Source organism: Centroberyx affinis, unplaced genomic scaffold, assembly GCF_046629955.1.
Source record: "Centroberyx affinis isolate AG114_WGS23_722 - 3 ecotype Tasmania unplaced genomic scaffold, CSIRO-AGI_Caff_v1 ptg000911l_1, whole genome shotgun sequence".
Lineage (NCBI taxonomy): Eukaryota > Metazoa > Chordata > Actinopteri > Beryciformes > Berycidae > Centroberyx > Centroberyx affinis.
This window is the reverse complement of record NW_027279495.1, coordinates 31,884-59,596: the sequence shown is the minus strand read 5'-3', so window position 1 is coordinate 59,596 and position 27,713 is coordinate 31,884. Positions and strand designations below refer to the sequence as shown.

At 42.1% G+C, this 27,713-nt stretch overlaps 1 protein-coding gene across 1 annotated transcript; it reads left to right on the top strand.

The window, feature by feature from the left end:
* Window positions 1–358: 358 nt before the first annotated feature.
* Window positions 359–21,041, top strand: cmtm7 (CKLF-like MARVEL transmembrane domain containing 7). Its single transcript, XM_071521661.1, has 5 exons — window positions 359–554; window positions 5,492–5,668; window positions 6,975–7,073; window positions 11,174–11,255; window positions 14,811–21,041. The coding sequence occupies exons 1-5, from the start codon at window positions 441–443 to the stop codon at window positions 14,822–14,824; spliced, it is 486 nt and encodes a 161-aa protein (XP_071377762.1). The 5' UTR covers window positions 359–440; the 3' UTR covers window positions 14,825–21,041.
* Window positions 21,042–27,713: the final 6,672 nt, after the last annotated feature.

Below are 27,713 nucleotides of genomic sequence, written 5' to 3'. Positions count from 1 at the left end.
AAATATATTATTACAATATCAGTCTGAAGATCCTATTATAATATTATTATATGGGTTTAGTTCCTTTTTGGCCCATTTAGAGACATGTTATTACATTGTGACAAGTTATTAGGCTTACATTATCTGTTTCAGACTTTATAGAAAAAAAATATTTTATTCTTTGTTTAATTGTTTCTATATTTTTTTTTACACGAAATAAATGTATTCTTTATGCTCTTTACACTTTTGTACCTAATATTACTTTTCAAAAAGTTGCGGTGTTCCTATTCGGGGCTTTTATTTTGAAAGCAGCAACCGGAAGTGTCGTAGCTTACTGTGTCTCGCTTGACGCTTGTCAGCTAGACTAGTACAGATGAGCTGGTCGACGCTGGTGCTCTGCAGTTTAGTGTAACTTGTTAAATTCTAACCTCACACATCGGTAACGGTGTTTACAAGCCATCATGTCGCACACTGTCGTCACAACAACAACAACAACAACGGGCACGAGCTCGGACGGGTTCCTGAACCTGGGCTACACCCGCTCCATACCCGGACTGCTGAAGATAGGACAGATGGTGAGCTGTCGGTCCGGTCCGCATGCCTTCAGGATCTAACAGAGGATAAAACCTCCAGAAACAGATCTGTCTCTTTCTATCTGCAGGGACAGTCCAGCGCGTGAGGCTGCAGGTCTGGGATGTAAATAATGTTGTAATATGAAGGCTAATGTTAGCTGAGAGTGGGATGTGTCAAGCTGATGTAGGTTACATGAGGACAGGGACAGGAGGGTGTTTCCTTTTAAGGACAACTGCTTCAATTAATGGTTGTTGTTTGTGTTTTTTTAGTTTAATTGATTTTTGCATATATTTTGTTAAAGGAATAGTTAACCCAAAATGAAAAGTTTGGTCATTCTCTCCTCTCATCCTCATGTGATGTCAGCTGTTTGTGTGTCAATAAAACACACAGCTAGCTGGCTGGCTGGCTGGCACCGCTCCAAGGCAACAGGAGTGAATGGAGACCGCTTCTTTACAGTTCCAGAAAGGGCCAAAAAAAAAAAAAAATGACTGTTAAAGGAAAAGTTCACCCGAAAATGAAAATCCTGTCCTCATCTCCTCCCCCTCATGCCAGGTGAAACTCAGGTGAAGTTTGTCCATATAACACACAGGGAGGCTGCAGCACAACTCCATAGCAGCCTTCTCCAAAACAACTGAAGTCAGTGGGGACCAGTTCTTCAGAGTTCCACAAAGACCTACAGTATATTTACACCATCATTTAGTGCAAATCTGAACTACAGCTGACTGATCTGCAACAAATAATGGTGTATAGGTCTTTCTGTTCACAGTGTGATTGTTTGTCTGTTTTTGTTTTGGAGCTCTAAAGAACAGGTCCCCATTGACTTCAGTTGTTTTGGAGAAGGCTGCTACCAAGTTGTGCTGCAGCCTCCCTGTGTGTTATATGGACTAACACATTTCACCTGAGTTTCGTTCGGGAAGTGTCATGGAGAGCGTGATGTGCTTCCGTGTGTTGGCTAGTATTTCTGAATGAAACAGAAAGTTTATGGCGGGAAGCGTCAGTGGGCGGGGCTTATTTGAACATCGTGGAAGTGGGCGTGGTCAACGTCAAACCGGCAAACAGAACGGAAATACACAGGGAAATATTCCAAATCGCTCCTCTCTGCTCACATGCTCTAACACACACACATAAATACATACGTAGATACACACATACACACAAGGGCTGAACAATTAATCGAAATGTTATTGATATCACAATATGGCCTACTGCAATTTTAAAATGGCAGGAGGTGCAATATTTGTTAAAGGTGAAATGTGTCAAAATAGCATTTTAAAGTAAATATTGTGGTGCTGCAGAGATGTCCTGGCCTACACATCATATTCTACAGACTTAAGAAAACATCTTTGTTTGGTACAGATCCCCGCAAAAATCACACCATAATCATTTTAATACGTTTTTCAATGGAAATGAGAATAATGATGTGAAAATTATCATTCCCTCTAATATCGCAAATCATATCGCAATTGCAATATCAGTCAATATAATCGCAATTAGATATTTTTTCAAAATCGTTCAGCCCTAATACATACGTACACATACACACACAATAATGCCGCTTTCCAGCGCATGGTACCGGCTCGACTCGACTCTACTCGCCTTTTTTTCGGTTTTCCACTGGGCGAGTACCAGGTACCAGGAACCATATCACCTGGTACCTGGTACTTTTTTGTTAGTACCTCCGTCGTGGTTCCAAGCGAGCTGAGGCGAAACCAAAAGGTGACGTGAAAACACTGCAGACTACTGATTGGTCAGAGAGAATCGTCATCATTGCGCGACACGGGACATATATGCTAACGTTAGCTACCAGGCTAGCTTACCCTCTTGTGTGGCCTTGAGCAGCCAGAGAGCTTCTGCTGTCTCGCTGCCTTCAGCCTCTTCTGAAATAAAATCTGTCGGTACCATGTGGTGGAAAAGCGGCGTAAGAGAGGCCAGCTGCTCTGTCAGTGTTGTTGTAGTTCCTGCTGTTCTCCTGTAGAGGGCGACAGAAATCACAACGACTTGATGCTCCTTTAGGCAAGGCAAGGCAAGGCAGCTTTATTTGTACAGCACATTTCATACACTGGGGCAATTCAAAATGCTTTACAGGGTGATAAAAATACAGTAAAGGTAAAAGATTTACAATTAAAAAGTGTAAAAGTACAGACAAGAGATACAAAAGATAAAAGACTTAAAAGTAAACTAGTGCAGTTCAAATCAAATGAGATAGAAAGATGAAAGAACACAACAAATTCTCCCACTTTTAGATGCACATTGTGAGTGAACCCATATGTTTTTCTGTAATTTTCTTTTCCCCTGTCCTTCCTGATTCTACTGTTGATCTGATATTTACGTCAGATCTCACTGCCTAAGGCAGACGAGAATCATAGATTCTCCTCTTGGTCAAAAACCTCACCATCCAGAGATGGATGAGAGTCATACAGGGTAAAGCTCTGTCCTCCCCACATATAGTGTTCACTCATGCGCAAGTAAGCATTACCTGGACAAGACCGTGTCAGCTCTGTTGGGATCCTGAACAGAAAGAGTTAAAATTAAGGTTATTTAAAAGCTGAGCTGAAAAGATACGTTTTTAGCCATTACAGGGTAGAGTAGGCAATGTAAAATAAGAAAGTTTTTAGCTTTGACTTAAAAGCGGTCAGAGTCGGGGCTTGTCTAATATCATCTGGGAGGTTATTCCAGGTCTGTGTTGCATGATAACAAAACGCTGCTTCACCGTGTTTTGTTCTAACTCTTGGGACAGCCAGTAGGCCCCAGATGTCCTGAGGGTCCTAGAAGGTTCATATGGCACAAGCATGTCAGAGATGTGTTTGGGCCCAGAGCCACAGGGTGATTTGTAGACAAGCAGCAAGATTTTGAAATCAGTTCTCTGAGTGACTGGTAGCCAGTGTAAGGATTTTAGAACTGGTGTAATGTGGTCGTATTTCTTAGTTTTCGTCAGGACCCTGGCAGCGGCGTTCTGAATAAGTTGGAGTTGCCGAAGAGCTTTTTTTGAAAGCCCTGTGAACAGACAATTGCAGTAATCCAATCTACTGGAAATAAAGGCGTGGGTAAGCCTTTCTAGGTCTTGTTTGGACATTAGTCCTCTGACTCTTGCAATATTTTTTAGATGGTAGTAAGCTGACGAAGTTACCGATTTGATGTGGCTATTGAAATTTAAATCTGAGTCCAGGATAACGCCAAGATTTCTGGCTTGACTCTTAGTTATGAGGGAGTCAAGGTGAGAGCAGACATTCTGTCTTTCTTTCTGTGCTCCAAAGACAATTATCTCGGTCTTATCTCTGTTTAGTTGGAGAAAATTTTGCCGCATCCAGTCATTGATTTGTTCGACGCAGTGACACAGAGTTTCAACAGGTCCATAGTCACCTGGTGAAAGTGATATGTAGATTTGCATGTCATCTGCATAATTATGGTAGGCTACTTTATTATTTTGTAGGATTTGGCCTAACGGAAGCATATAGAGATTGAACAGGAGAGGTCCCAAAATGGACCCCTGTGGAACCCCGCAGGTCATGGCCATCTGCTCAGACACACGGTTTCCAATGGAGACAAAGTACTTTCTGTCATGAAGATATGACTTGAACCACTTAAGGACAGTTCCAGAGAGTCCCACCCAGTTTTCTAATCTTTGTAATAGAATTGTATGGTCCACAGTGTCAAAGGCAGCACTAAGATCCAACAGTACTAAAACAGAGACTTTGCCTGAGTCATTGTTCAGGCGAATGTCATTTAGTACCTTTATGAGTGCAGTCTCAGTGCTGTGATGGGGCCGAAATCCTGATTTGAAGCAATTGTTCAGCATTAAAAAGTTACTAAGTTGTTGGTGAACAACTTTTTCAATAACTTTACCTAAAAACGGTAAGGTTGATATCGGTCGATAGTTATTCAGTACAGTAGCATCAAGACTGCTCTTCTTTAGGAGCGGCTTAATGACGTTTTCAAAGCCTTTGGAAAAATGCCAGATTGGAGAGAATTGTTAACTACTTTAAAGTAGAACGCCGGTGTTATTTAATTACAGTCCAATTACTTTTTTCTACATCTAGTTTACATTTCCACCAATCATTTTGCAATTCATGCTGTACTGTATGTCGGCTAATTAGATTTTTAAATTCCAAACTTCACGGTGTCAGACCTAGCTTGAACTGAGCTGCTGTCCCGCTGAATCAAAAGCTGCAGAAGTGACAGTGAAATGTTTCTGAGGACGAAGCAGAGCGGAGCGTAAGATGAAAAGACTCGAAAAAGGACAAGAACCAAAGGAGGAGGAAAAGGAGCGAATAACTTTTTAAAGAACAGCGGTGTTGTCCTTTAAAGCAACCAGGTTCCCAACCTGGGGGTCCTGACCCCCACTAGGGGGCGCCAAAGCTCCACGGGGGGGGGGGTCGCGAAGCCCTCTTGATTTTAAGGGTGTAAGAATTTTTATATACATAAAATATACTGTACATGTCTCAGCATTTAATTCATTTCCGTGAAGACGACAACTAAATTTAAGGGTTATTTTAGAAGTTTATTTATTTAGAAAAAAATGAAGATATAAACTTTTTAAAAAATCTTGTGAGGATAAGGCTTGTGTAGACGTGAACACCAGCAGCATTCACAGAGCTGAGCTAGCAGAGCAAGCCGGCTAAATACATTGTATTACATTGCAATATCCACAGGAAATAATCTGCTCAGAATTTTATACAAATTGCTAATTTTACACAAACTTCCTGCAGGTATTAAATTCACTATTTAGGTTCATTGTACAGTTAATTGTTCTGTGCCGTTATTGTTTTTTATGCAAGGAATATAATGAAATATACATAAAGATATTTCAAAAGAAGTATGCTACTTTTTCCCCTTTTTTGTAATTGTAAAAGTAATTAATTGTAATAAAGTGTAATTGTTAAAGTGTTTCTGCTGTGTGTGTGTGTGTGTGTGTGTGTGTGTGTGTGTGTGTGTTTCCCAGGTTGCACTGCTCATCGCCTTCCTGTGTGTGCACTGTGCGCGCGGCTGGCCCAGCTGGGCCGCCTTCCAGTTCTTCCACGTTGTGACGCTCTGGTTCCTCATCGCCTTCTTCATCTTCTTCCTCATGCACCTGTTCAGGCTGCAGAGTAAGATCCCCTGCATCAACTGGGCGCTGACGGTGAGTCAAGTCAACATCGAACCACGCTCCTCCTCTTCTTCTTCTTCTTCTTCTTCTTCTTCTTCTTCTGCCTCTCAAACCCATTTGATCATTCTTTCAGTGGTAGGCTTGGGCCGATGTTTGATATTATAAAATATCGCGATATTTCGTGAATATCGGCACCATGTGTTGCTTAGATCACAACTGTACAAGCTTTTCCACTTATAAACCTGTGATCTATGGAAGCGTAATGCATTCACTTGAGAAAAAAAAAATATTTTTTTTTTTTTTCTGAATTAATGAGATAATTATCTTAGAATTCTGAGAAAAGTTTTAATGGAAAAAAAACCCCATTCTGTTCTGTTTTTTAGTTTAATCCAGTTTTATTTTGCTTTTTACAAATAAAACTGGATTAAACTAAACAGGCGGAAATGTTTGCTTCCATGAATCGAGCTCTCAAGTAGGAGTGAGAGCTTCTGTTGGGATCTTGAGATATCTCATTCTCATCTCATGAAAACTTTTCTCAGAATTCTGAGATAATTATCTCGTTAATTCAGAAAAACAGAGCAAATCTTTTTTCTCAAGTGAATGCATTACGCTTCCGTAGTAATCTACTAGTGGTAGGATAGTAAAAAAAAAAAAAAAAAAATCATACTTGAAGTGAAAAAATTTGTCTTTTTAATTCAAGTGTTTTCCCTTTTCCACAATCAGCCCGTCTGGAAACAGCAGGAATGAGCACATGACACCAAATGGCCGTCGTTTCCTCCAGTGCTTGAATAGTTAAGATCAAATTTGTAGGCTGTTAATTATTATTATAATTATAGCCTAGATATTTGATGTAATTTGTAAGAAACTAAATAAAATACCCGTCCAGAAAAAATGATAATATCGTATATCGTGATATTTTGGTGGGACAGTATCGCAATATTACATTTTGGATATCGGCCCGAGCCGGTGGTTTGAGTCCCGGTCGGTTCAGTCTGTTTTGTGTTGTGCTTTGTTTTGTCTCCTTGTGTTTCATGCTGCTTCAGACTGTACTGATCGGTTTGTTCTGTGATTGATTGCTAATCAATTAGATCCAGTTTGGCTCGCTCTCTGTGAAGTCCTTAGAGACAGACTGTGACATGAACCGGACGTCCCGAGTTCTGCAAAACAGCTTCTCCATGTGCTAAACCTGTTCCTCTTCTGAATTCATATTTCATGAACTTGCTTGATTCTTTCATCGTTGGATTACAGGAACTTAAACCTGCCAAAAACCAGTCGGTAGGATTCAATATTCAAATGTTTGATACGATATTTACATTAAATCTTAATCTCTGTGTTGCAGGAGTTCATGCACTACGGCGTCGGGACGGTCCTGGTGTTCATCGCCTCCATCGTGGCGGCGGTGAAGAGCTGGGGCGTCTCAGCGCTGGTGGCCGGCTCGGTACGTAACGCCGCCGCCGCCGCCGGGGCACCTGGGAAAATCTGGGGGGGGGGGGGGGAAGCGAGAACACACATGATGAGGCGGTCCACTTCCTGTTTACCGCTTCACTCTCTCTGCTGAGCTCAGATCAGATCAGAGGAAACGCAGAGAGGAGCAGGAGGCAGAACAGCAGAGAAATGAGAATACAGCAAATAGTAAACAAACGCAACAAGAGAACGTATTAATTACAAATACAGAGTGAAAAGTATTAAAATATATGAGTTATATTATGAATGAGGCTTTGCAAAACAACAACAGTATAAGTTGACATACTGAGACAGAAAAAAATGCAAATTAAAAATATGTATATGGAAATATACCAAATATATACAATTTTGCAGCATTAAAAAATGTAATTAGTGTGATTGCTGTCAGAAATCACACTTTAGTTCTCTTGCATACTTATTATTCTCTTCTTATTATTATTTTTCCGTGCATTTTGTTTACTCACCTGTAACTCAAAAACCGTTCATGCTACACGTACCGTTCTTATATCAAAACGTGCAGAATTCTAAAATTCGTAAATATTAGCATATTTAATGAGTTATTGCAGATTTAGAGGTTTTTTTAAAACATCTTTGTCATGTATCTCCTATAGTTTTATGTCATATGTCAAACCGTGCTGAATTCTTTGTAGATGTGTGCTATGACTTTTATTAATGATACTCCTTATACTTTTTGAGTTATTCATTATTAAAACAAATTCCATAGACATCCATTGTATTTATAACTCAGCCTCTGTATACAATGGAAACTCCATTCAAATTTCAAAATGCTCACTACGACATACTGATCAACCGTTCATAAGCTCATAATGATGACATGTATAGTTTATGAGTTATAAAATACATGGCTGTCTATGGCCTTCCATCCACTTCCATGATATTTGTAACTCAGCCTCTGTATACAGTAGAAACTGCATTCACATTTCAAAATGGTCGCCACGTCAGCTTACAGCAATCACACGCATTTTCTTCAGGAAATGCTTTTCTAGTTATAATAACATATCACTGTCATCATCATTGATCGCATTCGCATCAATGAGGAAGATTTGAATCCACTTTTCCACTTCTGACTCTGAGCAGAAACGTCAAAGTATCAGCTGATCAACAGCCGATCTGATTCTTTCTGACTCAGTTACTTTAACTGAACAGCAGACATTGACATTGTTAGTTTGGGTCACTATAGAAAAAGAAACAGTCACACACTCTTTACATTTGTGGTGACAAACACTGATGAAAGTGTGTAAAGTTAGTGTAAGGAGGAGTGTGACAGTGTGTCTGCTGTTCTTTCACTGGACAGACTGAACTGAGATCTGTGTGTGTGTGTGTGTGTGTGTGTGTGTGTGTGTGTCTGCTGTCATGTGACGGCGCTGCGGCCTGAGCGGCAGCATTAAACCACACAGCGGTTAAACTCACACACACACACACACACTGTTATCTTACATTCCACATCAGAGGGTGTGTGTGTGGCTGATTTGGCCCGGCAACAAACCCAAAGTCAAGAAGAAGAAGAAGTTCACTGCTGCTTTCTGTTAGGAGACAGAAACAGTTAAAGAGCTGATGGCAGTCATTCTGAAAAGTTTTTTTTTATCATGTTTATCTCTGTCTGTCAACATGCACGTCCCAACCATGTCAACCAAAGATAATGTATGGTTGAGAAGATGAATCACTCTGTAGGTAGACAAGACAACAGTAAACATGTTGCCTCACAGTTCAACTACTACAGTCTGTTCTGTGAACCAAAAACTGCTCAAAACAAAAATGTTACCGTTATTTTTGTCTTGTGTGTAATTTGGTCTAAATAAACCTTAATGTACCAGTGGCCAATTCTGAACGCTCTTGCCAAATCCGACATACGCACTCTTTGATATGAATTTTTAATTTTTGGCTTCTCAAATACGTATGATTTCATGTCAGCTGTTTCTTGTCAGAAAACTGCATTAAAAAACTGGAAGCCGCCTCTTAGAGAGAGAGAGAGTGAGTGTCTGGAATCAGCGACGTCTGGCTCATTGACTCCGCTCACGTCTGTGGTCCCTGGAAACAGAGGCAGAGTGAGACCTCTTCCACCTCCTCCATAGCTGAAACAAACCTGGAGTGAAATCCCGTCAGGAGTCACTCCTCCTGTGTTCCCCTCCTCCCTCTCCTTCCTCCCTCTCCTCCCTCTCCTCCCCCTCCCTCCCTGGAGCACATTACACCGGTCCTCAAATCACTGCACTGGCTTCCTGTGTGTCAAAGAATAGACTTTAAAATCCTATTACTAGTCTATAAAGCACTAAATGGTCTCGGGCCCAAATACATTTCTGATTTGCTCGTACGTCATGAAGCAGCCAGACCCCTCAGGTCATCTGGGAACAGGTCTACTCCGTGTTCCCAGGATCAGAACTAAGCGAGGTGAAGCAGCTTTTAGTTTCTATGCTCCCACCTGTGGAACAAGCTTCCTGAACACCTGAGGTCTGCTAAAACTCATTTAAATCAGGGCTTAAAACATTATTGTTTACTGCAGCTTTCCAATAAATTAAATACGTAACTTCTTTTTAATCTTTAACTATTTATTTGCTTGTTTTTGTTTTTATTGTCTTTTTGTCTTCTTGCTTTTACTGTCCTTTAAATGTCATCTTAATGTCCTATTTTCAATGTATTTCTATGCCCTTGCAAAGCACTTTGAATTGCCTTGTGTCTGAATGGTGCTATATAAATAAAATTGCCTTGCCTTGCCTCCCCCTCTCCCCCCCCTCCCCCCTCCTCCCTCCTCCCTCCTCCCCCTCCCTCGGCTCCCTCCTCCCCCCTCCTCCTCCCCCCGCCTCCCTAACATCAGGAGGAATAATCAGGGAGGAAATGGGCGTCGCCGATCTCACATTCGCTTCTTCACTGATAACATTGTTAGGCTGAAAAAATCTGATTGTGAATCTGCTCCCTGAACCACATCTGCTTCTCCCACATCGTCCTCCTTTACTTTAATTTGCTTCATCAAACAAAAAAACGATCCTTCCTCCTCTCTCTTTTAGCTCTTCTTTCTCTCATTTCCCCACCCAGCACTCCTCTATCATCAAGATTATTTATTTCATCTGTTGTCAGGCTGCTGTGACCTCTGACCCTTGACCAGTGTTGGGGAAAGTTACTTTTGAGTTGTTCTGGATAAGAGCGTCAGATAAGTAAGGGATAATGCCCGATGAGGTGTCCATTATCAGGAATTAATGGACGATGGGGAGTTCCTAATTCCTGATACCATGGTCACTTGCCAAAGAAAAAAAAATTAGGACCATTAATTTATATTTTCATGCGTTTTGTAATCAAAATCTAAAGTTTTTCTCAAGCCATAACTCAGTTTCCCTGGTAACACCTGAGGGTTTGACTAATACCTGGAACAATCATTACCGTCCCATAAGGTTCTTATGCAATAGAAACGTTGTTCACTGCTCCAGTAAATAGGACGAACCTTAGATAGGACTTGGCAGCAGGAGATATTTCTATTTCTAGTCCGCTCAGCTCATAGAACCCTTTGGCTCAGCTAGGAGCCAGAAAGCTAACGTTATGCTAGCAACATTCAAAGTCAATAACAAACAGTAAATATAATTTGACAGTATGTTTAACAACAAGACTAGCTAGCTATCAGCCATGTCACTGTCCCCAAATCAATATCAAGATTTTCACGAACATACAAATTTGGCTTTGACTGCGTCCCTGTTGCTATGGTTACTCATTTAGATACAGGCTGATGCTACGTAGCCAGCGCATTAATTTAGAACGGTGAACAGACAGTTTCACTGGAACCACGTAGTAGGTGTCCATTATCAGGAATTAATGGACACCCTGCAGCCAATCAGAATCGAGTATTCACCCAGACCATGGTATAAATGTTATTGTTGTCTGTCCTGTATTGTGCTCCTATGTTATTTCTATTCATGAAACACAGTGTGGTTTTATGATCACTACTACCATCTTAGCTCGTTGATATTGTTTTTATTAATCTGTCAAAGTGTGTTTGGTGTAAAATTTAGTTTGGAGAGATGTGATTAGTTTTCATGTTGAGGTGAACATGAAGCCCGCTGTGTGTTGCAGGTGTTCGGCTTCATCGCGACGTTCCTGCTGGCGGTCAGTCTGTGGACGTCCTACCAGGTGACCTGCGGCGCCCATCAGACCGGTACGTCTGTTTCTATAAAGTCCCGTCGCCGCTTTCAGCTCTCAGCTCGAAACAGTCGACCCTTTTCATACTTTCGGATTCTACTTAACGGAAGTCTTCACAGTAGGGAAACTCGGCAGCGATGGCGGCGTTTATGAATATGGAAGACACACTCTGAGTGTTTTCGTCCTCACTGCGATATCCACCTCGCCTTTGACTCCGCCCACTCCACCAGTTGACTGATTCTGGTCTGGCATCGTGACATGAAACAACAACATTTCTCGGTTGAAAAATGATCGGTCCAATGAGCGCCGGGGGGAATAACGATTAGCCAATCGGTGCTAACGCCGTCCTCCAGCTGTTGTCAAGCTGTGCGCCGGAACCAAGGAGGAGTAATAACAACAATGGAGACGCTATAGACAAGATGGACGCTGCTATCCAGGCTGTTCTGAATCCATTAAAAGTCGTCATACTTTGTTTTTACTTGGCTCCGTGTCGTCAAAGATGCTCTATACTTTCTGACCCGTCTCTGGTGTTGTCATGGCTACGCATCAGCGTCGACTTAAAATGACGTTAGATTCAGGCGGATACGTCGGTCTCTAGTGATCGGTTAGAGAAAATCGAATCCCCCTCCCCCACGGAAATCTGTTAGAGTGGAGGCAATGTCAGACTGAAGATGGAGATGGAGTGTAACGAGTTGACAATTCTGTCTGATATCAGGCAAATATCAACCAGATTTTTCAACAAAACACATCGTTATTTTGGCGGACCAGTTTTTGATTACAGAGGACGAAGCTTGACAAGAGCTACAAGCTGTTTTTTTGAGAATCACCTCCACGACTACAAAGGAAAACGATTTCGCTGTGCAAAACAATATTGACGTTAGTTGCGTAAAATATATTATTAAAGCTAAATGATATAACGCTAACATGACTGACTGAAAGAAATGAAGAATACTTTACCAGCTACGTTACCGTTAACCTGCATGACCTGGTATCTTTATTAACAAGCGTTAGGTAACAAGACAAGAGATCGTACGTACGTTGCGTAGAATATGGAAGTGTGAAACGGGCCTGCACACGAGTCTCTGGTAGATCGTCTCATTGGTCAGCTGAGCTGTAAAGTGACGAGAACTTCAACACCAAAATCATCCATGTGCCTCCAGTAGATCACTGGCTCTGGTGCTCCATGCTAACACTTTAGCATACACTATATTGAGTGATAGTAGCTCCATGCTAACACTTTGGAGTAGAGATTTTTTTTAAAATGAACCGTTATGCGGTCAGGTGTGTGTTTATCAGGTATTTTGCAGCGGTTTTGAACGCAACTCGCCAATCAAACTGCAACTATTCATTTTATACGTTATATAAGCTACTACAGTATGTACCGTATTTCCTCTAATATTGGCCCGGGCCTTTATTTAGCTCAGCTGCAGAGGGTACCAGGCCTTTATTGGAAGCAGGCATATATTAGAGAAAGGCCTTTATTTCTAATTCCCTCTGTTTGATAAGTATATCTGCTCATATTTTAGTACGAAGCCTCCTTGTTTTCTGATCTGCTTCTGTTGGGGTTCGTTAGGTAGCCGTTTTTTTGTTACTGCGACGCATTACCGATAATTATGGTAATCGACGACGGCACGCTCCGGAGACTTCCGGCCGAGCCGTCTTGTGGCATACCGCCATCTTGTGGCACTTGTACGTTACTACAAACTACAGTTACATTATATAACAGGCACCAGGAGTTTTCCGGTATCCACCGTTGTTTTTTTCCCCGGTCTGTATTTGGGGCCGGCCTTTATTTGTCTGTGTCGACCGCGGCCCCGGACATTATCGGAGACCCGGCTTTTAATTGACTACCGGCCACTATTAGATAGATAGATAGATAGAAAACTTTATTGATCCCAGAAGGGGAATTGAGTCGTCATAGCGGCCAATTTCCCTTCTGGGATCAATAAAGTATTAGAAATACGGTATATAGTTATATAAGCTACTATGAGTTGGAATTGCAGTTTGCTATTTTTCTTCACCAGCCACTTTGGTCACGTTGATGAGGAGTTAAAGTTTCTACTCTTTCCCTCTACTTTCCTTTAAAGTTTCCTTCAAGTAGCTTATTAGCATTGTTAGCATTCTACATTGGCGTTAATAATTCAGTCTTAACCGGATCAGGGCAATACTCTGATTATTGAAACTGTCATGTAAATATCTTCATCAGATAATCTTCATCAGTTAACAGATTTCTGCTCAGTCTTTCCATTCATCAGGGATGTAAAAGCCTCAGTCAGATTTCTTTTGGTTTTTTCAAACTGCATGTTGCTCTCCAGACGCAGAAACCTGGATGTTGGATTTACAAAGCAAACAGCGTGGAGCAGAGCAGAGCTGAAGCCCAGAGCGGCCGTGCTGCTCACAGCGTTTTTTTATCCTGTTATCTTGAGATCGGGTTTAATTATCTTGTCATCTCCAGATAATAAATGAGTGGTTCTGCTGAGCCAGGCGGCCTGATGGTGATGCCAGTGTGGGAAAAGTAGAGCTGACGTCACGATTGATCATTTACTTTAATCAAGATCTGACACGGGCAGAAACTGCAACCTCATCCAGTAAATCATGATCAGGAGAAAACGGTTTGATATGTGAAGATAAATACGTTTTGATCTGGAGATAACAGGATTAAAAAAAAAGTCTGATCAACCAGCCGCTCTCAGCTTCTGTAGTGAAGTGAGGAGCGATAAACTGAGTTATTAGAGAAATCACATTACTTCGCACCATGTAAATCGGTGGTTCTCAATGTGGGGTCCCGGGACCACCAGGGGTCCTTGAGGGGGGTCCAGGGGGTCCCCAGCAAACTGATGAAGTGTTAAACCTCAGCATTATTTCATTTACAAGAAATTAACACAATTAGAGAATGTAGAAGAATGACTGTTCTGATCATAGTTTCTCTGTTCTCTCTCTACCTGCAATACAGACAGCCATGGGATTCTGGACAAAATCATATCTGACAATAAAAATATTCTCAGATTTGGGTCCGAGAGACAAAATCTCATCAAATGGGGGTCTGTGGCTCTAATGTGGACTAAGATCCTTGATATGAAAAAGGTTGAGAACCACTGATGTAAATGATGTAATGGAAATATTACCTTAAACTGATTGCCTCCAGTAATCTGGGTGTTGGTGTGCATATTAAGGTATTTTCAATGAGGAATGCTAACGATGCTAATGAGCCGTTTAAGGAAGGAAACCAGAGGGCAAAAAGTCAACATTTTCTCCAACAATGAGGCGAGTGTCGGCTCGAGAAAATAATGTTTCCCTTTAAGTCATAATAAGGCATGTGAGCAGGATCCACATGACAAAAATTATTTTTGCTTCAGTATTTTACCTCATTTTCTTCTCCCATCTTCCCTCTCTCTCTCTCCCACCCTCTCTCCTTCCGTTCCTCCCTTCCGTTCTCTCTCCTCTCCTTTCTCCCCCCTTATATTTTTCCCTTCCCTTCCATCCTTCCTCCCTACCTCCTACTTTCATTCCTCTCCCTCCCTTCCCCCCATCCTTCCTTCCTTCCATCATTCCTTCCCTCCTTTCTCTCCAGGTGCTGCTGTGTAATAAGGGATCAGACATGAAGTAAGCAGATGGCTGTGTTTGTAGCTTGCTGTGTCCCGGTCATTTTCTGCCTAGCAACCGCCCGGATAATTACTGATTGGATTATTATACAGACTGCAGAGGTAACGTGAGCCTATCAGAGCAGCAGTGCTGATCCAGGACCAGCCGTCACTCACTACAGTCTGGAGGAAAACACACAGACATCCTGGATCAGCACCTCTACCTCTGATATGCTCGGTAAATGTTCATGTGTGAGAGTGTTACGGCAGCAACGGTATTGTGAACAAGTATGCATAGCTTCAGATTTTCTTTTTCTTTTGACACTGAATGTTATCAGACCTGCAGGATGTCAGTGTGCTCACATGATGCATTTTGATGTTAAAGATGCTCCATTTAGCATTTTAGTCAGCAATATATCATTATCAAATTAATGTTTTTACATTGGTCTAATGACTGTAAACCAGTGAGTCCATGTCGGAGAAGATTGGTATTGTTAGTTCTAGTGTTTCTCCACATTAAGACTACATTTCCCATAAGCCCTGTTGCTTCCGTTGCAGACTGACAGGCTTCTCAGCGATGGTCTCGTTGGTTTCTGTTAATTATACTAATTTCCCCAAATTAATATGGTAATAATTTATTGATGGTAAAATGGAACACGCAGCACCTTTAACTAAACTGAACTCCATCTGTCTGGATGGGGCCGCACTGCACCCACAAACCATCACATTCTCACCATAAGCTTTGCAGTAGATAGGGACCTTCAACTTTCAGAGTATTTATTGAGCTCATGCTGCCTTCAAGTGCTCCTCGTAAACTCCTGCTTTCCAGTTCACAAGTCGTAAATATGTCATGGGGGTCCATTTAATTGCTTGTGGTTGGAAATAATCACAAAGTGGACCCTGTGACAAAAAAACGCTTTTTGGTGGTAGTTTTAGAAATCAAGCGGCACACAGATTCTTTGTGCTGCAGCGGCAGAATGAATAAGAGAAAATGCGCATGAGGCATGTAATTAACATTTGTTGTAATTCATTAGCCAAATGTTGCTATACATCTGTACCAGCAATTGTTGACACAGTTTCCATACTCTCTGCCATTTCCCTAAAGACCTGCCTTGTAAATATCACATCTGAGCAATGTAGGAATTATGGAACGTTCCCAGTATTATTACAACTTTACTTTACTGGGCTCCTCATGGGTCCAAAAATTAGTAATTACAATGTTCCCGACAGCACCTGAAGGCAGCAGAGTATCCGCTGTTAATATCAATTTGCTGGAAGTTCTGTATTGAAGGTGACAATGCAGCATTTATTAGTTTCACTCCATATGCTGGTTAGATGTAACTATATTACCAATGGACAGGATCTGATTAACTGTCCTTTTTAAACTAGAAATTTAGCTTGAATGTCACAGGAAAGGAGTGGATAAGGGGAACAGCAGTGCCATGCATGTCTATCAGCAGCCTGAACTTATCCTCAGTTTATATTTCGCTTAGTCAGAAAGCACATCCCTAAAATAGTTTTAAATGATGCCAAATAGTGTTCAATGAATTTAAAAGTGATTAGATGTTCTCCAGCCAATCAGAGCGTCTGTGCTATTGAACGGAAGTCTTCTTGAAAGAACACCGATAATTAGCAGAGGCATATTTAAATGCACTTTGGCTTTTTAGTTCTGCAAACATTTCTCAGAGGCAGAAACAATCTGATTGGTTGAGTTAAACCTCAGTGGGCGGAGCCAAAGAAGCACAGTTATTCTGGCTCAGTAACATTAGACACCAGTGAAAAAGACAAGAGGTAAGAGAGGAGGAAGCTAATATTATGAAGCCTAGCGCTCTGCTGCTAACTGAAACGATACAATCTACCATACTAAGTTATCTAGGTTAGCTAGTTAGCTAGCTGACCTTCAAGTTCAAACTAGCCAAACTAGCCTATAGCTAGCTAGGTAAGCTAGTTAGCTAGCTGCTGACCTTCCACCATCATGAATGACATGGTAATGAAAGAATGAAAGAAAGAAGTCATTGCCATTTATATTTTTATTTAAATTTAGACTTCTTTCTTTGCCATTTAAGTTTGTCAGTTAGCGAACTTGTGTTCTGAGGTACTGTGGCTCCGCCCACTGACATTTAACTCAATCAGATTCTGTCTGCCTCCAGAGCAGCTCTGCTTCAGAGAAATGCCTGAAGAACTAAAACTCTTATCTGCTATTTAAATCTGGCGGTTGACCTTATCATCAGTGGGTGTGTTAATGATGAAGTCAGTAACTCATATTAGAAAACGGGGAATCCCGGTTCTGTGAAACTGCATTGTACTTCAGTCAGAGATGTTTCTCTCCAGATGAAGTGTGAAAACTGCCCTGCTGTTGCTCAGATGCCAAATACTCCAATGTGACACTTAAGATATTGCACTTGTCTTCACATTTGGACTGTGGCCTTATTTTCTCTGAAGGAACACAGTATCCAGGGATGCACCGATATCTCTGTTCCAGATTCCTAGTGTCAGCCAACACCGATCATTGATCTAATCCATCGCTTTTACTGAAGAGTGAAGACTTAGACCATTTGTTCATATGGGGTTACTGGACAAAAATATATTGGATTTTAGTATAGAGGTAATTTTCTAATATGATAATCTATTTTAGCTTGATATTCACCAAATATTCTATAGCAGTTTCAGAACCGGTGCATCCCTTACAATGTAATACCTAGTTTTAGTCATAACTGTCCCAAAACATTTCTATGGAAAGTAAAATACTACTGCATTATATTTCAGAATTAAGTTAATTGAGATGTTTTTTGTGCCGGCTGACTTTGGTCAGTCTAGCCACATCAGAGGTAAAACAATGTGTTTCTGCCAAAGATACTTTCTTTGATGGTCCAAGACGTTAAAACTGCTGCATGTAGGCTGCTTCACTGTAACTATCCAGCTGCTGTATTTTACCTTTGGGTCTGGACCGGTTTTCTACAGTTACATAAATTCTTTATTTCCTGTAGGGATGCACTGATACAGAGTCTTAAATGCTGATACCACTTCAGATTATGAAACTTGAAGCATTGGCAAATACTGAGCAATGATCCAATTTGATGTTGACTGAATATTGGCGCCTAAACTGTTTGTCACTGGACAAAAAAATTGAGATATAATTCATTTTCTCTGTCACAGATCGAACTTCCCCAGAAACTAAAGTGTCAGTGTTCTTTGATGTCTGACATGGAGACGTTTTCTTTAACTAATACCCCATTTTCCGTTGGTGTCGGCTAGGGATGGGACGATTCAAAAATTATAATTTAGAAATGTGGATACAAAATTACAAAAATGTGACAATATGTATTGTGGAGCAGAAAAATGAATCGCGACATTAGCTACATTCTGCTGTAGTAATCACAAATCCACATTGCGTATCGTGAGATAAGCAAGATCGTCCCATCCCGAGTCCTGGCTCAGTATCCGATACTGGTATCGGTATTGGATATATGTATCGGTGCATCCTTTATTTCTGACCTAAACCTAGGTCGAAATTGCCGCCAAAGTTTTGCCTGGAACCAGAATGAATTTAGTTTTGTCCCAGTGTTTTGTTGAGACGTCCTCACTGAGAGAACCTGTCCAGCTGTGGTTTAAAAGGCTCTGAGCCTCCTTTCTTAAGCGGAGTGTCGTCAGCAAAGAGACTGATCCACAGCAGACATGAGCCTGGGCAACAGAGGCTTTATTTTAAGGGACAGGACACCATCAGGTTTAGCCTCTCTCTGCCTGCTGTGCAATTTGGTACGTGGGCTTTTGAGGGAAAGACGGGCGGCAACATGTGTGACGTTTCACCACCAAAACATCAGCATTCCAATAAAGTCACTTCAACTGCTAGTTGGTGATACAAAGCCAGGATTTTCACATAAAATCCAGAAAACAAACATTATGCAGTGTAACGTCAAGATTATGACAAGGATCTGTTCCATTGTAAGATTGCCATGAATGTTCAGAAACAGCTGAAAAAAGTGAGTTCAGGGCGTCCTGTCCCTTTAAAGACACAGAGAGCACAAAGCATGTGATGCGAGCAGGAGTTTAACCAGGGAAGGAAGAGAGAGCTAACAGGACAGCTAACAGCTTTTACTGCAATTAGAGATGAGTCACGGTGATTCATCAGTGTTACTGTGGAGTTTAAACGGAAGAGATACTGAAGGCAGCATCCTCAGGTTAATGACAGTGTAAGATGTAATGTGTACCAGTTAGAGCAGACTGCACTCTCCCTCAGCCTCTCCATGCACTTCCATGCTCATGACGCCTCACCGCTCTTTCACTCTGTTCATCAAAGATTCATTCTCGCTCCAGGCCATCCAAAACCAGACTGTTTACATTATTTATTTGAACACGTTTTTTATGACTGTGTGTTCTGATGTGAGGCTGTGAGTCCACTGGGAGCCGCTCATCACCGGCTTCTGTTTTCGAAGGAAAGGAGGCGTTGTTGCCCGTTCCAGCTTAGCATGTTTTAAGAAGTTACAAATATTTCAGGTTTTAGCAAAAAAAAGCGCTACACTTCCAACAGGTGTTCAGTTTTCTCAAAGCAGCATCCTGTGTTTGTGCTGCGTTCAGGTCATATCTGAGGAAGCGGAAGAACAAGATGACATCTTGTTGCTGGCAAGCATTCACGTGTTTTGACTCGTTGCAGCGCCCACATCCAAGATGGCGATCGTAAGGTCAATAGTTTTGTTGTGTTGCTATTAAGTTACTTTAAACTGCAGTAGATATTGCTCACTTTCCATAAGTATAGTTAATCATATTAGTGTGAAGATAACTGATAATTTAGATTTTTATCATCTTGGACTGCCAACATCAGTGGATTCATTGCAGTTTTTACCTCCCATGTCGACACACTTCCGCCTACAAAAGATTCCCACACGTCCTAGTTGTAATCACCACTGGGAGGCAACGTGAACAGTTTTTCCCAGTCGGCAGCTCGTATTTACGGTAAATCCGATATGACTTGAATGCAGCATTAGCATTGCCAGTTAAAAGCGAGGACCCAGTGGACTCAGGAGCTGAAAATCTCCAGCCAGACTGAAGTGACTCCTGTCATCAGTCCAGAAACAGACCGATGACTAGGATCGCTGTAAGAGATACCTTGATATTTTAAATTATTGATGCCATTTTGTGGAGACTTTTATCCAAAGTGCCTTAATGTACTATCAGTGCATGCAGTTTAAACCCAGTTTACACCTGCATTAACACATCCTGTGTGGTCGGACTGTGATCGGATTGCACAAAAACACATCGAATCCAGGTGTAAACGCACCCAAGATGCACTGAAGATCCGATCATTCAAACCAGAGAGACGCTCATTAACAACAAACTGTAAATGCGATGTGTCTCCAGTCCAGATATTGGAGCTACATAGACAGAAATTAACTTTCGAGCACAAATCCAGCCAGGAAACAACAAGTCAAACAGGCAGCAGCTCAGATAGAAAGTGGATCTGGTGGAGACGAGGCGTTTACTGTCGAGTTTAAAGGACGGAAATATTACGAGAGGAATTATAATTTTTAATCTTTATTTTTATAGTTTTACAAAAGTTTATAGAGTTTACAAAGCTGAAGTGGTGAGTGTGACAATCTGTGTTCCGGTGAGGGAAAGAGAGCTGGAGACGCTGCTGCTGCTGCCAGCTGTGAAGCGGCCGGTCGGCCCCGCTGGGAATTGAACCGCTAACCTCGGCAGTGTCGGTGCCTTGCTCAACCCATTGTTTTCCACTCAGCAGCTGTTTACAGGATGAGGAAATCGCTCCTACATCTGTCTGTCATCCAGCCTTAGTAGCGTTCCTCTTGTAAACTGATGGGTGCTGCTAGCTGCAAGCTAACGAGCCAACATGCAGGTTCAGCTGGTTTTCAGCGGACTGGAGAGTCAGGAAGTGACCAGGAACACAAAGACAGGAAGACAGGAATCTCATTAGAAGCTAATCACAGTGGTGCTCATTAGAAAACTTCAAACCTGACAAAAGCACTTCGTAGAAACAACAAACCAAAATGAAAAATGTCCAGGTATCTCTTTGGGTTTGTGCTGGTGTGGTGCAGAAATGAAGTGATTTTATTTTATTTTATATTTTATATTTTAGAAGAAAAGATTTTCTATAGTAGGTTAACAGTATTATAACTCTGATTAGAAATCACACTTTTGTTTTTCTACATTTCTTGCGTGTTCCAACAACTAGTTATGATTTTTTTGCACGTTGTAAATTAAAGGCTCATTGCACCAAGTTTGCTGTCGTCTGTTTTTTCATCAGTAGCGTTAAGCTCAGTTTGGTGCTCAGTAGTGATAAAGTCTCCAAGTAGTGAATACTGGATGTAGTGGAGGAAGAACTGGTTTATAGTGGAACTATAGCGATCATGTTTCAGAAACCACATTAAAACATCAAGACACCCTGACTAATATTAAGTTACACCACATGGTACAGTCCAGTCTCAGTCGTCTCAAGACTCAACACTTACAAAGTTGAGTTGTGGGTCCGAAACAGAAAGTCACAATGACATGAAAAATCACTATTTGCACCTTGTTAGGTAAATCTCTATGTCATAATATGCACCTGTCTAAAAATAAATGCCAACAGATGTTACAACTTTTTTAATTTCCATGTAGTTTTATATTAAAAGCCCAGTTTGCTTACTGGAAAACAGCACATTATTTGTGGTTACTTCATGTTGTACCAGTTACCGTACAAAAAAATTCCAACCAATAACACCAGATGTGGGGACTCGAGTCACATGACTCAAGTCACGATTTTATTTGCCTGAGACTTGACTTGATGCATGAAGAGAAGACTTGAGACTCGACTTGACTTGGGTTCTGGTGACTTGGAACATGACCCAAGCCTAAATGTAGATTACCAAATCAAGTCCAAGTCAAGTCCATTAATGTCAAGTCTCAAGTCTAAATGTAGATTACCAAGTCAAGTCCATGTCATTAATGTCAAGTCTCAAGTCTAAATGTAGAACAGCAAGTCAAGTCAGAACAAATCAAATCTTAAAGAAAACTAAATATCTAGGACTTTTCAATGCAATATGGTTTTAATAGGATACAAACTTGGTAAGAGCATCATGAGTTTGATTTCTATAATCAGTTTCAACTTCAATAAATTCAATCATTCCATACAAATTCAGAAAACAGAATTTAAATTCAGTCGTCTGCTGGAACAAATCTCATCACTTTCAATCTGAGTCATTTACACAAACACAAGATCTCAAGTCAAGACTTTAGAAACCTTTTCAAGTCATCAGAGTACAAGCCAGAGTCAAGTCCCAAGTCATCAGAACCCAAGTCAAGTCCAGTCTCGAGTCTTCTCTTCATGCATCAAGTCAAGTCTCAAGCAATGAAAACTGTGACTCGAGTCCCCACCTCTGTTTTTCTATTCTTTTTGTTACTTTTAATATTATTTGTATTAACACTCATATCCTTTTATTCCTTATTTCATGAAAAGCACATTGTACTGGTCACTACATGAATAAGGTTATTGCTTCCATTGAACACACACACACACACACACAGAGTCTGGTTCTAAAAATATGCGACAGTGAAAGCAGTGTTGTATGAGTCAGAAGCTGCAGGCTGCTTAAAACATACAGTAGGTGGGACAAAATAAGAGAATCATCACACAAAAAAGGACTTTAGCTTTAAATGAACTAAACTGCAACAACAAAGCAGCTACACAGGCCGGTCATATTAACCTGAATGACAAGTATCAGTATGTCAGATTTATCACACTTTAATATGTGAGTTTTCAAAGCAACATGAGCTAACTGTGCTCCAAAGCAGCCAAATAGTCAGTGTCTGAATTCCAAACTTATTTAATGTGGCGAGGAGGACAGTCTGTAAAGTCATGGGAACATGCTAAACACAGACCAACTGCAATGGCAAAGAGGAAGTGGTGGTGAGTGGAAGTTCACAGTAAGTTCACAGTTCAGTAAAATGACCACAGAACAGAACACCTCTGTGACACAGTTTCAAAAAAATACTGTATGTTGTGAGCTTCAAAAGTCTGGTATTTATGGCAGAATTGCCATTCAGAAACCATGAATGCATAAAGACTCAAAAATTGGTGTTAAGAGAAGAAAACCTGAAGCCCTGAGCAGAGCAAGTAATCTAGTCTGATGAGTCTCTTTTACAATTTACAATTTCCCATTTGGCAGACGCTTTTATCCAAAGCGACTTACACATGAGATTTTAATACAACACCAGCAAGGATCTAGTCAGGAGAGAAGAACGAGAGTAAGAGCCATAAAGCTAAGATCCAGTCCGACAGGAGATAAGTGCATAGAGGCAGATAAAGATTTATTTTATGTAATTACACAGTAAGACAGTTTACTGTGTCACAGTAACCTACATTTGGAAACAAATCCACCATATCACACTATTCACTTTTACTGAGAACGTTACTGAATGGATCTACAGCCACACCACAACAAGCTGACTCAGCTGCTCTCTGTTTCTAGCTGCTTCAGACACATTTACACTTTATTAACTAACACACAGTTCTACAGTGTTCCTCCATCATGGAGACTCAGCTGCTGCAGCAGGTTGGTGATGAAACTGTAAAGCCTTTGTTGAAATATTGCTATGTGTTTCTGTTATTTTGTCCACCCTCTGTAGTCTGCCCTCTGGCTTCACACATAGAAACAGAGCAGAGTGAGGCTGTGCAGCGCTGGGCAGGAGCGGTGTGTGTGTGTGTGTGTGTGTATGTAGTGGTGGTTGGGGGGTGGGGGTGGGGGGTCTGTGGAGTCTTTATTTGGCCTAACGAGGGAGAGCAGGGTGGGAACTATGAGTCATACCAACCCCCCCCCCCCCGAGGCTGTTCATTTCCTCCCAGCAGCCTCGGTGCTGCAGCTCAGCAGCTGTTCCTCCTCCTGCTGCCTCAGCTCAGTCTGCTGCATGGTGGACCGGCCCGGGGTGAGGTGTGTTCCCATCGTGTTCACATCGTGCTCACATCGTGTTCACATCGTGCTCACATCGTGCTCACATCACGTTCACATCGTGTTCACATCGTGCTCACATCGTGCTCACATCACGTTCACATCGTGTTCACATCGTGCTCACATCACGTTCACATCACGTTCACATCGTGCTCACATCGTGTTCACATCGTGCTCACATCGTGTTCACATCACGTTCACATCGTGTTCACATCGTGCTCACATCACGTTCACATCACGTTCACATCGTGCTCACATCGTGTTCACATCGTGCTCACATCACGCTCACATCGTGTTCACATCGTGCTCACATCACGTTCACATCGTGTTCACATCGCGTTCACATCGTGCTCACATCGTGCTCACATCACGTTCACATCGTGCTCACATCGTGTTCACATCGTGCTCACATCACGCTCACATCGTGTTCACATCGTGCTCACATCACGTTCACATCGTGTTCACATCGTGCTCACATCACGTTCACATCACGTTCACATCGTGCTCACATCGTGTTCACATCGTGCTCACATCACGCTCACATCACGTTCATATCGTGTTCACATCGTGCTCACATCACGTTCACATCACGTTCACATCGTGCTCACATCGTGTTCACATCGTGCTCACATCACGTTCACATCGTGCTCACATCGTGCTCACATCGTGCTCACATCGTGCTCACATCGTGTTCACATCACGTTCACATCGTGTTCACATCGTGCTCACATCACGTTCACATCGTGTTCACATCGTGCTCACATCACGTTCACATCACGTTCACATCGTGCTCACATCGTGTTCACATCGTGCTCACATCACGCTCACATCACGTTCATATCGTGTTCACATCGTGCTCACATCACGTTCACATCACGTTCACATCGTGCTCACATCGTGTTCACATCGTGCTCACATCGCGTTCACATCGTGCTCACATCGTGTTCACATCGTGCTCACATCACGTTCACATCGTGCTCACATCACGTTCACATCGTGCTCACATCACGTTCACATCGTGTTCACATCGTGTTCACATCACGTTCACATCGTGCTCACATCGTGCTCACATCGTGCTCACATCACGTTCACATCGTGCTCACATCGTGCTCACATCACGTTCACATCGTGTTCACATCACGTTCACATCGTGTTCACATCACGTTCACATCGTGTTCACATCGTGTTCACATCACGTTCACATCGTGCTCACATCACGTTCACATCGTGCTCACATCACGTTCACATCGTGCTCACATCACGTTCACATCGTGTTCACATCGTGCTCACATCACGTTCACATCACGCTCACATCACGTTCACATCGTGCTCACATCGTGCTCACATCACGTTCACATCATGCTCACAGGTTCACATGTAGCTGAGACGACAATGTTGAAAACCTGTGGAAATACAGTGAGGTCAACTCATGAATGAACTCATCAATTCCAATAGGTCCTTTTCACATCGTCATGGTAACAGCTTCCGTGTTGATAAACAGGTGCAGTACAGCTTCCTGTTCCCAGCTCTCTTCTCTAAATCGCTCCACAACCTGCCAACATGAACAAAGACTTTCTGTCTCCTGCAGAAAAGCTGTAAGTTCTTCACTGAAGTTTCCTCTTCCGTTATGAAGCAAAGTTTATCTTCAGTTTCTCCTCCTCTGCTGTCACCTCTTGGCGGTCATCACCTCATTTGCATAACGTTATTACATCATGTATCTAGTGGTAGTAACCATTACAGTTCTGTTGTTTTTGTTGTCTTGGTTGGATTGGTTTGTCAATGAGTTGCAAAAAACAGAAAGTTGCCACAGGAAGTTGTGATGCACCGGTGTCTCAACAACGGAAGCTGTTACCATGGCGACGTGAAAGGGGCCGATTCAACTGAGGAAACTGAATTTGAATTTTGAAAAAAACCTACAGGAAACAGAATTGAATTGGAATTTCAAGAACTTGAATTTAATTCGATGAAGTTCTGTGAAATTCCATGTTTCCACGTTTGAAATGAACAGGAAGTCAGTGACCAGCTGATTCCTGCTTCCTGCTCCCAGAAGCTTCAAAACACCCACAGACACACCTGCAAAACATACCAGACAGGCTTCACAGTGGAGTTCAACTGTCAACATCTGCCAGAGTTGACCCAATTAAACTTTTGTTAATTCTTTCTATCCTGTATATTTAGCAAATAAAGTGCATTAAATTTCAACTTTTAGTGTTGTGCAAATCTGTTCAGACGTTACATGCCTTCATGTGAGAAGCCCCGAGGTCAGAGGTCAGCTGGTTCCCCTGGAGACCGACGAGTTGTGAAGAAAACAAACAAACGTGAATTTCCCCCAAACACAGGAAGAGGAAATCTGCACGTGAGACCTGAGAAACCATCAGGCTGTGAGCTGGAAATCCTGTCTGTGTTTTTTTTCTCTCTCTCTTTCTCTCACTCCCAACCTCGCTTGCCCACTCTCTCTCTCTCTCTCTCTCTCTCTCTATCACTCCCTACTTCTCTCTCTCTCTCTATCACTCCCTACCTCTCTCTTTCTCTATCACTCCCAACCTTGCTTGCCCGCTCTCTCTCTCTCTCTCTCTCTATCACTCCCTACTTCTCTCTCTCTCTATCACTCCCTACCTCTCTCTCTCTTTCTCTATCACTCCCAACCTCGCTTGCCCGCTCTCTCTCCCCCCTTTCTATCACTCCCAACCTCTCTCTCTCACTCCCAACCCCTCTCTCTCTCTCGATCACTCCCTACCTCTCTCTCTTTCTCCATCACTCCCAACCCCTCTCTCTCTCTCTATCACTCCCTACCTCTCTCTCTTTCTCTATCACTCCCAACCTCGCTTGCCTGCTCTCCCCCCCTTTCTATCACTCCCAACCTCTCTCTCTCTCTCACTCCCAACCACTCTCTCTCTCTCTATCACTCCCAACCTCACTCGCCCGCTCTCTCTCTCACAAATTTTCTCTCTCTCTCACTCCCAACCTTGCTCGCCCGCTCTCTCTCACTCCCAAATTCTCTCTCAGACTTCCAGTCTCTCTCTCTCTATCACTCCCAACCTTGCTCGCCCGCTCTCTCTCTCACTCCCAAATTCTCTCTCAGACTTCCAGTCTCTCTCTCTATCACTCCCAACCTCGCTCGCCCGCTCTCTCTCTCACTCCCAAATTCTCTCTCTCTGACTTCCAGTCTCTCTCTCTCTATCACTCCCAACCTCGCTCGCCCGCTCTCTCACTCCTAAATTCTCTCTCTCTCAGACTTCCAGTCTCTCTCTCTCTCACTCCCAACCTCGCTCGCCTGCTCTCTCTCACTCCCAAATTCTCTCTCAGACTTCCTGTCTCTCTCCCTCTCTTTCTGTCACTCCCAACCTCGCTTGCCTGCTCTCTCTCTCTCTCTCTCTCACTCCCACTCCCAATCTCTCTCTCTCTCTCTCTTACTCCCAATCTCTCTCCACCATGACTGAACAGAGAAAAGAGAAACTCAAACTGCAGCAACAGAAAATCCAATTGACAGGTGAAAATTGATTGACAGGTGATCTGTGGGCACAATGAGGCTGAGGGACAAAGATGGAGACTAGATAACACGATGAGGAGCTCTAGCATTCCCACTGTAAACAGGCTTCTTCAACATTTTTCATTTCAAAATTCCAGACTTTCATTCCTTGTCTTCTCAGTTTGCAGGTTTTGTGTTCAGTGTGGTTTCTGCTGACAGGATCGGCTGAACATTATTCTTCACAACAACTAATACAGGAACAATCCAGAATAGAGACTTAGTGATGCAACAAATAGAAAAATATACTGTATATTTACATGATGTGCTCAAGTGCAAAAAATGTGATAAAAAAAAAAAAAGGTGCACCGAAAAAAGAAAGCTCTCTGGAGTTCTCTGGAGAACCGTCTGCATCAGCAAGTCTCTATTTTGGATCGTTCTTCTTACAGCCAGAGTGTGAGCTCTTCTCATCTTTCAGCCCATATGCTCTT